At 38.0% G+C, this 13614-nt stretch overlaps 1 protein-coding gene across 1 annotated transcript in view; it reads left to right on the top strand.

The window, feature by feature from the left end:
* ABCA13 (ATP binding cassette subfamily A member 13) overlaps positions 1 to 13614 on the top strand; it is a 489071-nt gene that overhangs the window by 323894 nt on the left and 151563 nt on the right. Inside the window, exon 48 of the mRNA XM_030795834.1 lies at positions 1930 to 2038. Coding sequence (XP_030651694.1) covers positions 1930 to 2038 — 109 coding nt within the window. The remainder of the gene's footprint in view (positions 1 to 1929; positions 2039 to 13614) is intronic.

The following is a 13614-nucleotide window of genomic DNA, read 5'->3' as shown; positions in this document are numbered from 1 at the left end:
TCTGTCTCAAAAAAACACAACAAAACAAAACAAAACAAAAACCAAACAAACACAAACAGAAGTCTCAGAGTCTACAAAGGGTGAAACCAGGGAGGCTGAGCAGGCAGCCTGCTGTCTTTCCAGTTCCTCCATTCTGCCAAAGAAGCTCTGCTTTTGTTTCTGTACGGTAATGTGGTGTCATTTTTAAGTTTTTTTTTAATCACTCTACTTTTAAAACAAAAATTAAAATAATAAAACAAAACAAAATTTAAAAAACCTTAATTCAGGGCAGGGACTATCACTGTGTCTTCTATTTTTTCCCTTCATTTGAACAGTTAAGGGAATCAAGACTTGGGGGAGAAGGAGGTCACAGATTGGGCTAGTGGGAGGTTCCACTTTCCACATGCAGTGGGCTTTTCTACCAGATTAGCCTGTCCCTTAACTTCAATAGAATCCTGAGTTTCTATCATTTCCAGAAATCTGGCTAGTGCCTGTGTAGGTGTGTGTATATGAGGGGGAAGGGTGGCATGGGTGAGACCTCAGAGGGTGACAGTACAGAGCTGTGTGGGTGGATGACATGGACACACCTCTGATATATGACATAAACTCCTTCAGTTCACTTTTGACTTTTCCACAAAGGAACTCGGAATTTACCCTACTTTGGAGAATTATGTGTCTACGTTGCTTTAGATTTTTTTTTTTTTTTTTGGTCACAAAATCCCACTCTGTTTAGGCATAGCCTTGAACACTCACAGTTCTGTAGTTAGTGGATCTCAAGCTGCACTTCTTCCCCTTGGGGTTTAAAAAAATGATTGGCAAGGATTTCTCTGTGAACTTAAGAAAATATTTAAAAATGAGTGGTGTGGAAGATGAGGTCTGCTTTCTGAATTGCCTGAAGAGGTGGGCTATTTGAGAAAGAATTGGGGAACACTGTCTTGTGTAGTAGGGTTTTTTTGTTTTTTCTCTTTTTAGTTTTTTAACTATATGATCAATATTTCATTACTTAGCTGTTTCTAGGAACACAATAGCTGCCACACAAGACTCTGGTTAAAAAATAATTAGTTATAGCATGAAGGGATGGAAAGAAAATAGATTGGAAGCCCTCAAGTTGGAAGGGATTTGAGATCTGGTCCAAAGTTTGCATAAACTACGACAACTTGAATAGGTTCCTCCAAGCCTTAACTTGCTGTGAGGCAGCTCTAATTCTACCAAGTAGATTATCTGTCACAAAAGGCAGCCTCTTGTAGAGAAATGAGCTGTTCAGTCAATTGAATTAAGACCAAAATGCATCCGCTGGAGTCATCATACTTGTTGAAGACACTCACTTGCTTTTTAAATAATAATATATTTTCATTTTTATTAAAATATTGATACTTTGAAATATAGATACTGATGGTTTGATTAGTGTTTTTTTGTGATGCTTCTTATTCCAGCTTTAATAACATTGTCTTTCTCTTATTTTCACCTTTCTCTTGACAGGCATGCTACTTTATTCTCCACGCTCAGCAAATGTTCAGTTCAGTTTATTTTGAGAAATAATGTTCCATGTTCAGTTATTAATTGGAAAGTAATCATTTTTTTTTCTGATCATCTTCCACACTTTTAATTTGCAGGTCAAATTTCATTAGCTTACTAACTGAGAAAGAAAAAAAAATGATAGGCTTTTGTTCCTTTATTCTTGTAAGAAAATAATTATAGAGCAACATTCACATTTGTTCTGGGGAAAATTAATCTATTTTTAGCTGTAAATTATATGCTGGAGATAAATATAAAATTAGCAGACTGGAATTGACTGCTCACTATCAGCCATGCAGGAACATTACTTTGAATCCTGCACTCAGGTGCCTTGGAAGTTAATTGACACATACGTTCCTTACATCCCAGAATAGTTGACAAACAGACTTAAGAATTAATTTCGTGACAGCCATTAAATTATCTTTCTTTTTTTAGGTATGGTATAATCAGAAGGGTTTTCATTCCCTACCTTCCTACTTAAATCATCTAAACAACCTTATTTTGTGGCAGCACCTACCCCCTACTGTGGACTGGAGACAATACGGTAATGTTATTTTTCATGCATTATAATTCACCACTTTCAAAAGACAATGTTTTTAAAAATGAAAGAAATAGAAAAGTTTCTGAATAGAAATGTGAGGAGCAATGAGAAGGTTTCTACTTGGCAACCAATCCATGTCTAAACACAATACAAAGTTGTAGGCTCTCTTTCCCTTTATTTGTGTGTTACTAAATGTCTTTACTTTCTTGAATCTGTGACCTCATCTGTAGGATGAGGGGAACAAAATGTGACTGGAGAGTTCTCTCCTAAAATTATTTTATTCTGTGACTTAATATCTTACAGAAGCAAGAAAATTTTTACCTGTTAAAGACAATATTGTACGGAATACTGTAATAGAGAATACAGACTGTCCCTCCTCCTTATCACTGGGAAGATGGACATCACATTTTGATTTATGCTGAGCCCTCAATTCATCAATTATTTATGTTGATCATTGATTCATTAGCTATGCTTTCTTATTTTGGTAAATGGTACAGGTCCATTTCTGGTATCCAGAGTTAACTTATTGGTTTAAGTGAATGTTTATTTATTTCACTTGGGTGGGATAAATTATAATTTGTTAATTTAATTTAGTTTCTTTTTTTAAAGAAAGGAAAGAAACAAGAAGTACAAGCAACAGGCCATGTCCACCACAATTTATTCACGAAATGTATTTGTTGAAACATTAATTCACATAGACAACACTAAACAATTTTTCTAATATGCTCTCACTTTATTTCAATCATACTTTATTTTTCCATATTTGTTTTTCCTTCTACACCAGTTTTTTAACAAAGTAAATTTAATTATTTTGTGGCATTGTAATTATTTTGGAATGATAATAGGTAATATAAAAGTTAAAAATGTACATGACTAAGATAAGTACAAAATAGTACAATAGTCATATAGAGTAGGGACAGCAGAATAACATTTATAAAATATTTGCAATGTATCAAGAACTTCATTAGATATTTAACATCCATGGTCTTATCTAATTTTTATGTCAATTTTGTAAGATAGACAATATTTGCCTACTTTACTGACTAGAAAACTGATTTTTCAGAAAACATCACCTATCAGCTGTGGCTCTGAGCAAGGTAATAATGGGGCCTTGGATTCTAGGTCTAGCTGATGACAAACTCTTGCTTTTCTGCTACATCAAACTGAGACGTCATTCTGGTGGGCATGAATACAGCATGGTTCACAGAGGGGAAGTCATTAACATTGGATCTTGAATGATGAGCAGAAGTTTGACTGAGGTCAGAAAGCCATTCTAGGTCTTAGCAATGCAATAACAATCATAGTGTATGTTCAGCTTATATGGAAGAGTCCAGTTTGACCTCATCATAAAGCTGAATGTAGAGGGATAATTGTTGATCTCTTTGGAAAGATTGTTTAAGATAAAATGCTGCTTGGCTTTGACTGACCTGATGAAGAGTATGGACTTTAGTAAGCAATAGACAGGCTTTACCAATATGTGAGAATAAGAATGACATAATCTATGTAATATGTTAGGAAGAATGATCTGGAAGCCCCTGATTAAAGGGAGAAGACTGGTTGTAATTTAATGACCTATTGGAAGGATACTGCTCACAATTTTGAGATTAAGGCCAGGATGAATCCAGAGGAAAAAAATGATAAATTTCAGACAGATGGGAGAAAAGATTGAGGCACTAGGGATGGGAATAAAAAAGATTTTGAGAAACTGAAATATAAACCTGAGCATTTTGGAGTTCAGTACTGATGACATTATAAGAAATGTCAGGGAGAAGAGATGTTTTCTTTTTTCTTTTTTTTTTTTTTTGAGACGGAGTCTTGCTCTGTTGCCCAGGCTGGAGTGCAGTGGCGCAATCTCGGCTCACTGCAAGCTCCGCCTCCCGGGTTCACGCCATTCTCCTGCCTCAGCCTCTCCGAGTAGCTGGGACTACAGGCGCCCGCCACCACGCCCAGCTAATTTTTTTGTATTTTTTTAGTAGAGACGGGGTTTCACCGTGGTCTCGATCTCCTGACCTCGTGATCTGCCCGCCTCAGCCTCCCAAAGTGCTGGGATTACAAGCGTGAGCCACTGTGCCCGGCCGAGAAGAGATATTTTCAAGGAAGGGGCAAGGTGATTTGTGCAGGATCAGAGATGCTAGTTTGGTTCACATATGTAGATGAAAATGTGCAATAGGATTCAGAAAACTGGAGAGAAAATTTCAGTAGAGCAGTCTTGGGTAACCTAAATTCTAACCTTAATAACAAATGATAGATAAAGGTGTTCGTAAAGTGAGATCCTGCATGGGTCAGACACAGACTTAGAACAGAAGAGGGCTATGGGTAGAACAGAGGGAAGAGGACAAAGATTCCGTAGCCCTTGAGGTAAGAAGATCTTGGCACGGAGGCCAGTGGAGGGCAGAATTTCACGCAGATGGGCAGGAAAATGAAATATTTCAGGGTCATCCAGAAGAAGGAGAATGCAGAGGTTTTGCTGGTGACCTCCAGAGGGGTAGTTTCAGAAATGGAAAATTAAAGTAGAAGGAATTAAGCAGAGAGAGGTTGTTTTAAAAACTTGAGACTAAACAGATACATTCTAATTTGATTTGTTGATGCATCATCATGGGAAAGGAAGATTTGTGCAATAAATTGGGAATATACAGTACATGACACCACAGGAGGGTGTGTTGGCAGTTATTATCAAAATATTGATAAAGAACTCCCATGAGCAGGGCTCTGATGAAAATATTTTATCACATCCCTTGATGCTTGCTTGTTCCTATGGAAAATGGACAGAGCTAGAACTATTAGCTTAATAATAATAGTGAAACAAACCTTGCCCCAGTGTGGAACTTCAATAAATCCCATGAAAGCAGAAGCTGTGTCTTGCTCCCTGTTGGTCTCAGCAGTCCCACAGCACCAGGCTCAGGGGACATTCAGGCTATAACAAGTGAATGAATGGATCATTGTACTACACGGACAATATATCACACTTCTCATCACAATGGTTTTTGATGAAGTTTCAGCAAAGGTACACATTCTAATATTAGAGATTTCTGAACCCTGACGCAGGCCACTTGATAAGAAGCTATTTTCTTAGAACCCAGGCTGGCCCTTTCTCTCTGTTGAGTAAATTTGCAGCTTTTCAGAACCCCTAATTTTGAACCTAAAACTCATTGTAAATCTGAATATTATAACCATTCAACTGGAGTCAGTTTTTAAAGTATCGGAAGGCTGGTACTGGCCTAGACCAAATAGATGTGGTTTGAGAAGTGAATCTCCAAGGTAAATCATTTCCTCCTGCATGAGTATGACTGCAGTTGCGGTGTTCTCTACTTAGTGAGTGCAAAAGATGCCAAGACTTCCTTGCGTGATGAGAGGGAGAGTTTTGCAAGTACAGCCTAGAGCCTGAGGGAAAGGCATGGATTTGGGAGTACATGTAAGGGATGAAAAAAACATGGAATATATTTTCATATCAGAGACATTTTTCCCCTCTTTATGCTCACATCAGTAACTTAGTCACATGTCATATAATATTTTTCAGAATCTCAAGGAAATTTAAAGTCAGGGCTGGGCGCAGTGGCTCACGCCTGTAATCCCAGCACTTTGGGAGGCCGAAGTGGGGGATCATGAGGTCAGGAGATCGAGACCATCCTGGCTAACATGATGAAACCCCATCTCTATTAAAAATACAAAAAATTAGCCGGGCATGGTGGCAGGCGCCTGTAGTCCCAGCTACTCAGGAGGCTGAGGCGGGAGAATGGCATGAACCCAGGAGGTGGAGCTTGCGGTGAGCAGAGATCGCGCCACTGCACTATAGTCTGGGTGACAGAGCGAGACTCCGTCTCAAAAAAAAAAAAAGAAAGAAATTTAAAGTCAGTTGAGGCCAAAATCCTAATATTGATTGCGTTTTGTCCTGCATATTCCATGGTAAATCAGCAAATCTTATCTCTTCTGCCCTTGAAATTCTGAATGTGCATATTTTCAGTATGTTACTACTGCTCACCTGGCCCATGGTACCATCCACTCCTACCTGGACGCTTGCACCAGCTTATTTTGTGGCTCCCTGGGGCCACCCTTGCTCCCTACCCCAAAAGTCTCATCTCTGCATAAGTGCCCACCATCACCTGTGGAATGTGTCTGTCAGATTACAGCATCCCCTCTGGCTTCCTATATCTCTTAAAAGAAAGAAACAATTCCTACCTGTGACCTACCGGTCCTCCCTGGTCTGGACCCTGCAGCCTCTCCTGCTTCATCTCAAACCACTTAATCGCAACCTTGCTGAAATTTCAACTCCAGCCACACCTGACTCCTTGCTTTCTCCTGAGTTTCCCACCTGTTCTCCTATTTCAAATCACAGTTCCCTTTTCTGGAATTTTCTCTCTCTCATATTTATATGACTTGCTCACTCAGTTTCTTTTAACTTTTCCCAGCAATGTCCAACTGGGGTGAAATACTAAAAATACAAAAACAAAACACAAATCCAATTCTATGTGCCCATCTCAGATGACCTTGTGTAACTTTTTGATGATAGTCTGTCTGAGCATCTTCCTTTTCTGGTTGCACTCTTCAGAAAGCATTTTTTGTCAAGATTCCACTTATATTGATTCAGCAATAAAGGCACAATTAAGATGTTGACATTTCTCTGGGAAAAGTATTTCTAAAATTCTTAACATTGTCCTTCTTGCCCAATATTTAAGACTTTTAATGCCTCACATATGTGTTCATGATAAAGATCACACTTCTAAATTGACATGCGCTAGCTGCTCCTGACCTATCGTCTCAGCCTCATGTCTCCCTTACGGCCCCTCACTTTCCCCTCCATGTAGCTGGCCTTTGCATCACTGCCCTGCCATCCCTGTGAGCCTGGTAGCTGCATTGCCTCTGCTGTGACTGCCTGTCTTCTCCTGCATCACCTTAAGCATTTCTGCTCAACTTTCTAGGCCCATCTCAGACATCACCTCTGTTGGAATACTCACCACCCTTGCAGGATGAGTTAGTGGCTTCTCTTTCTTCTCCCACAGTTATTTGCTTATGAAATTCATCCATATATTTATTTTTAGCAAGCATTCATATAATGACATATATTTCCCAGACACTGTGTTAGGTCATTGCTGTATTTTAAATGTGTCTCCCAAAAGTCTGTGTGTTGGAAACTTGGTCCCCAGTGTAACAGTGTTGGGAGGAGGGGCCTTTGAGAGGCGCTTGGGTCATGAGGGCTCCACTGTCATGAATGAATTAATGTCAGTGTCTCGGGAGTGGGCTACTTATTGCTGTTGCCATGCCCTTGGACTTCCCAGACTCCAGACACTGTGAGAAATAATTTTTTCCTTTATAAATTACCCGGTCTCATAGCCAGGCTTGGTGGCTCATTCCTGTAACCCCAGAACTTTGGGAGGCTGAGGTGGGTGTATCACCTGAAGTCAGGAGTTCAAGACCAGCCTGGCCAACATGGTGAAACCCTGTCTCTACTAAAAATAAAAAAATTAGGTGGGCGTGATGGTGGGCACCTGTAATCCCAGGTACTTGGGATGCTGAGGCAGGAGAATTGCTTGAACCCGGGAGGCGGAGGTTGCAGTGAGCTAATATCACTGCACTCCAGCCTGATTGACAGTCTCAATAAATAAATAAATAAATAAATAAATAAATAAATAACCCAGTCTCAGGTATTCTATTATAGCAACAGAAAACAGACTAAGACAGTCATTAGAGCAGTTGATACTTCACATTATCATTATTTGTTTACATTCCTTTGTTAATGAAAGTGTAAACACTTCATGGAAGGTGTTTATACTACTGATGTTTCTGTTTTCTAAAGTCTTTATTCATAGGTATTCAATAAATATGTCATTTAAGTGAATTTGCTTTTGCACTATATTTTAGGGTTACTATAGTACATTCCATTATGATAATTACATTCTAAAATAAAGATAAATTGCAGCAAAATACATACTTGCTTCTTTCATTATTAGGACCTTTTAAGTTGGCATAATTTTATTAAATTAAAATATTAAATAAAGATATAAAATAATGAACCTAAGAGGAAATTTCTTTTAATAAGATTAACAGAATAATTGAAAACAGAAGATTAAATAGATAGTGCTTAAGTAGATAAGAAGGTATCTTCCTCTGATAGAGTAAAAATGAAAGGGGATAAAGTATTATTTTATTTTGTGTTATTGGGGGTGGTTGTGGGTGGTGGTGATAGCAGTTGTAAAGGTTAAACTTCTTCAACTACTTATTGAAATTTCATCCAAACCTTGGCATGCTAGTAATGAAATGCCACCATGTGAGAGGAATTAACCTCAGCAATGTCATGAACAAGCCAGATCCATGGTCATTAAACTGTCTGCACATTGGGAATCACTTAAGCATTTACAAAATATTGATTTCTGTTACTTATCCAGAAAGATTCTGATTTGGTTGATTTGGAGTAAGTCTTTAACAGCAGGCATTTTTAATGTTTTTGGGTGATTCTAATTGTAACCAAGTTTGAGAACCACTGGGTTAAACTGATAAACTTCCCAGCTGATTCATATTTTGACCACTGAAGCAGGAAAACAGACAGAAGTATAAGTTAGGAGTCAGTTTAGAGATATCCACACTCACCTTCTCACTGCTAGGAAGGAACCTGATAGATACCTGGCTACTGGGTGTCAGGGGAGGACTATTCTGTATTAGAACAAGAAAGAGCTCTTGTCTTTCTTTTCTCCCCATTTGTATATCTCTTTTGGAATCCCCTGGAGGGCCACAAATCATTAGTATGCTGCAGACCCCAGGGAGGAAGGAGAAGGGTGGTGCATGTTGCATGCTAGGGTGATGGGACAGAGATGAAATCTACCTGGGAGCAGTGGATGACATGCGTGGTAGATTTTCCTACTTTGCTTTTGTTGAAATGAGAAACCTGCTAAAATCTCCAAATCACAATGAGCGAGTATGAGCATGAGAATAGGGGAAAATCTCTGATCTGTAATGGAGCTACTGAATGAACAGCATTGGCTGTTGGAATTCGGCTGGCATCTATAACCTTCAACATGCCCTTGAGAGCTTTGGAGATATTTGAGAGAGAAGATCTGGTGGTACCCAAGTGAAGGTAAAGGGGCACCCTGGTAAGGGAGGATTCTGAGCAATGCAAAGCATCAGTACTAGCTTGCCCTTGCTGGAATCAAGGAGTAAGAAACAAAAGGACAGCAAAGCCAGTTATCAAACCCAGTATGGAACAACCACAGAGAGGAGGACATTGCTTACCTTGAAAGGGTGTTTTCATGGGGAGCATCTCATGATGTGTTTATATCTGCATAAATAGAGGAAAATGTGTGAACTTTATGAAAGAGAGGATAAAAGATAAGAAGAAAATGCCAGTCTGAGCTGCAGTGTGTTACAAAAAAGGAGCTAGCTAAGATGAAGATAGAAATATGAATTTTCGTTGGATGCAGTGAATAACATTACTGATTGATTACAAACCTCTCTCCTTCACTTAGAATTATTGACTTGAAGAACAAACATGCAGTATTCTCTAAGAACACACAGGGAAAAGGTGACACAGTAAAACTGATCAGAGGGGAAAAGCTAGAGGAATCGGGTATAGAAAAAAAAGCAGATGAATAACAAAGTAAGAAGGAATGATGTAAGAAGAAAATGAATCAAACACAAAACAAAACAACAATAATTCTGTACCAATGGATTGGAAGAGTTTGTCATGATTCTATCAAAATTTATGAATTAGGTATTATGGCAGTAGCAATGATTGATGCACAAATTTGGTGAATTTTCTAAAGTTCAAGGCTAAAGAAAAAAGTTTTTACAAAGCTATGGGTCAAAGCACATTAGTTTCAAAGGAATAAAAATAAGACTGGCCTCTGACATTTTTTATAATTTCTCTTGAGACTTCATCTTTGACCCAGGGATTATTTTGAAACACATTGTTTAAATTCTAAGTTTTTGAGATTTTCCTGTGGTCTTTCTGTTACTGATTTCTGGTTTGATTCATCATGGTCAGTGCCCATACTCTGCATTATTTCAATTATTTTAAATTGATTGAAGTTCGTTTTATGGTCAGGATATGGTTTATCTTGAAGCTTCCATGGGTGATTAAAAAAAAGTATTCTACTCTTGTTGTTAGAAATGTACATTATATGTCAATTAGATCCTGTTGGTTGATTGTGTGGTTTTGTTCTTCCATATCTTCACTGATCATTGAAGATTACTGAATCTTCACTGAAGATCATCACTGACACATATCGTTCACTGAGAGGCGAGTAGTAAAGTCTCCAAATTGTGGCTTTGTTTCTTTTTTCAGTTCCATCAGTTTTTGCTTCATGTATTTTGAAGCTCTGAGGTACATGTTAAATGTGTATACACATTTGGCATAGTCACATATTTCTGGTGGATTGAGCCTTTTATCATTTGGGATGATTATATTTTCCTGGTAGATTAATCCTTTGCATATATGTAGTGTTCCTCTTTTTCACTAGTAAATGTAGTTGCTGTGAGATCTGTTTATCTGATCTCAACATAGTCACTCCTTCTCTTTTTCTTTTGATTGATGTTTACATAATGTATCTTTTCCGTTATTTTATTTCCAACCTATCTCATTGTGTAAAGTGAGTTTTGTGTAGAGTGTATATTGTTGGGTCATATTTTTTAAACTGCGCTGCCTATCTCTGCCTTTTAATTGGTATTTGGGAACCATTACATTTAAGGTAATTACTAATATATTTGGGTGTAAGCCTGACATTATCATTTGTTTTATGTTTCCTCTGTTTCTCTTTTCTTGCTTTCCATGAGTTACTTGAGCATTTTTTTTAGGATTCTATTATGATTTATTTATAGTATGTTTAACTATATACATTCATTTAGTTTTCTTAGTGGTTCTTCTAGGTGTTATAATACATATATATGACTTATCACAGTCTACTGATATTGTTATTTACTACCTTGGGTGAAGTGTAGAAAGCTTACTTCAATTTACTTTTACCCTGTTTACCTTTAAAATATTATTGTCTTAAGTGTTTCCTATACACACCACATCAGATGGTGTTCTAATTCTTAGTTAAGTCACCAAATATGACTTATGAAACTAATGAGATGAACAATAGTCTATTATATTTACTTCTATTTTTAACATATCTTGATGTTCATCTTTCCTTTTGTAAGTTCTAAGCCTTTTCCTGTTATGATTTCCTTTGTGCTTATGTAACTTCTTTTTGTTACTCTTTGAGAGTAGGTTTGCTAATGACAAATTTGCTTATTTTTTTCAACTGATATGATCTTTATTTCACGTTGATTCTTGAAAGATATTTTCACTGAATATAGAATTCATGGTTGACAATTAAAGAAAAGCTCAGCACTTGAAAAATGTGCTACTTCCTTATGGTTTCAAATTAGAAATCCATTACTATTCTAGTTGGTATTTTCTTCCTTCTCTCTTTGTGACGGCTTTAAAGAATTTTTTTTGTTGACTTATTAGTTTCTAGAAATTTAATTATGATGTATCTTGGTGTGGCTTTCTTTGGTTTTATCCTATTTGGGATTTACTTAGCTCTTGGATTTTTAGGTTTATGGTTTTTTTGCCACACTTGGGAAGTTTTCAGCTGTTATGTCTTTGAACACTTTTTCAGCCCCACTCACTCTTTCCCTTTTCTCTAAGATCAGGTAATAAGATTATTAGCTCTTGTATTGTTTTCCCAGAGGTCTCTTTCCTGAGTCTCATTTTTAAAAAAGTTTATTTCTCTATGTTATTTAGATTGGATAAGTTTTATTTTTTTCATCTCGAGTCCATGGAGTCTCCTCTTTTTTAGCTGCATTCAACTGTGGAGCATATCCAGTGGGTTTTAATTTCTGTCGTTGTATATTTTAGTTCTAGAATTTTCATTTGTTTTTTAATCATTTATGTTTTCTAGTGATATTTTAATTTGTTTTTCATATTTAAGGAAAATTCAAAATTACTTTTTGAAGCATCTTTATGATACATATTGTCAGATAATTCCAACATTCAGTTCATTTTGACATTACCATTTTTTAATTGCCTTTTTCAACTGGTAATATTCTGGCTCTTGTCATGAAGGATTATTTTCAGTTGTATCCTAGGCATTTTGGAAACTGTAATATGTGACTCTGGATCCCTTTTCCTAGCAGGCAAGCCCTCCGTTGAGGAATCATATGAGAGCCACCTAGATGTGTATGTTTTGATTCCCTGTGGGCCTGATGATACCACCCTGGCTAGGCAAAGGTAGAGAACTGACTTACACTGCTTTTGTGCAGATGAGTGGAGTCAGATCGCCCACCAGCCTCACTGACACATTCATGGTAAATGAGGCACTGACTCATGCTGTCTCATTGCCTCTAAGTGAGGGGGGGAGTAGAGTCTGCTCCCCATTGGGCCCTGATGACGCTGGGGACAGGTAGTGAAGTACCAGCTAGCGCACTTTGAAAGTATTCTTTAGTCTCATCGAAGCCAGATGGGAATGGATGCTTGGCATCCCTCTGTGCCCTGCTGCCACTGGGGTGGGGGCAGTGGTGGAACCAGGGTACAGAGTAGCCGTATTCTGCACCTCTGGGTTCAGTCTCGTTGCTGTCAGGTAGATGTGGAGGCTCAGCTCTTCGTTGGTCCCTCGTGACATGAGAAGTAGAGTGGCGGCTAGCCCTGTCTCACTCTGCTTTGTGAAATCTCATTGCTACCAGGTGGGGATGGAGGCTCAACTTGCCTCAGGACCCCAGTGAGAAAACCACAGTGCCCCGTGTCTCTGTCAGGTGGGGAGTGGAAGATTCACCACCTAATGGGCCCTGCTGAAACCTGAGAGGGTGGGGACAGTTTTGCTGGTGGTGTTTGCCTAGAGTAAGGCAGATATTGCTAAAAGTAGTTCTTTTGTTAGACCACTCTTTTCCGGGTCCTTTGGTTTTTTATTTTTGGGAGCTGTTCTTATTTGTACTTGTTGAGTTTCAATTTGGAGACTTTGGCAATGCCTCGTTCAGGATATATGTGAGGTGATAAGGAAGCCAGGGTACTTACTGTTGTATTGTTGAAGTCTTATAGTCTCAGGGCACCACCATCTTGTTTGCATCCCAGAATCTTCCTATTTCTGTTTGTTGTGTTATGTCCAGCAGTTTTTTGTTGTAAAAATGAGGACTTGGCAGAACTGGGGCTGCTCCATCTAGGAGGAATATCTCTGGCATATTAACCACAACCTCAAAGGCGGAAAATAATAGAACAGCACCTATGGAATATGGAAAGAAAAAGCTATACTCCCCATATTCTGCGCCTAGTGAAGATGTTTCCCATAAAGTACACAGGCCACAGAGATATGCTCGTGTAGAATGTGGCTCAAAAATATACTGTAGACATATTGTCCATTAAAAAGAATGCCAGGAGATAGTTATTTGAGATATTAACCGAAAGGAAAATCATGAAAATATTGAATGCACACAATGAAGAAAAGAACTTGGGTGAGCACTGGTTGTAGTGAAGGACATAGATTATGCAAATGTTTGCATGCATGTGGTGAAAAATTAATGGAAGATCAAGAATTATCCATTAAACTGAAGATATGCAATATAAAACTTAATAATAATGAATACATGTAGAGAAAATTCTCAACAGAAATAAT

This window comes from Nomascus leucogenys, chromosome 17 (assembly GCF_006542625.1).
Source record: "Nomascus leucogenys isolate Asia chromosome 17, Asia_NLE_v1, whole genome shotgun sequence".
NCBI lineage: Eukaryota > Metazoa > Chordata > Mammalia > Primates > Hylobatidae > Nomascus > Nomascus leucogenys.
The sequence above is the reverse complement of the archived record's forward strand: the minus strand, read 5'-3'. Positions and strand labels throughout refer to the sequence as shown.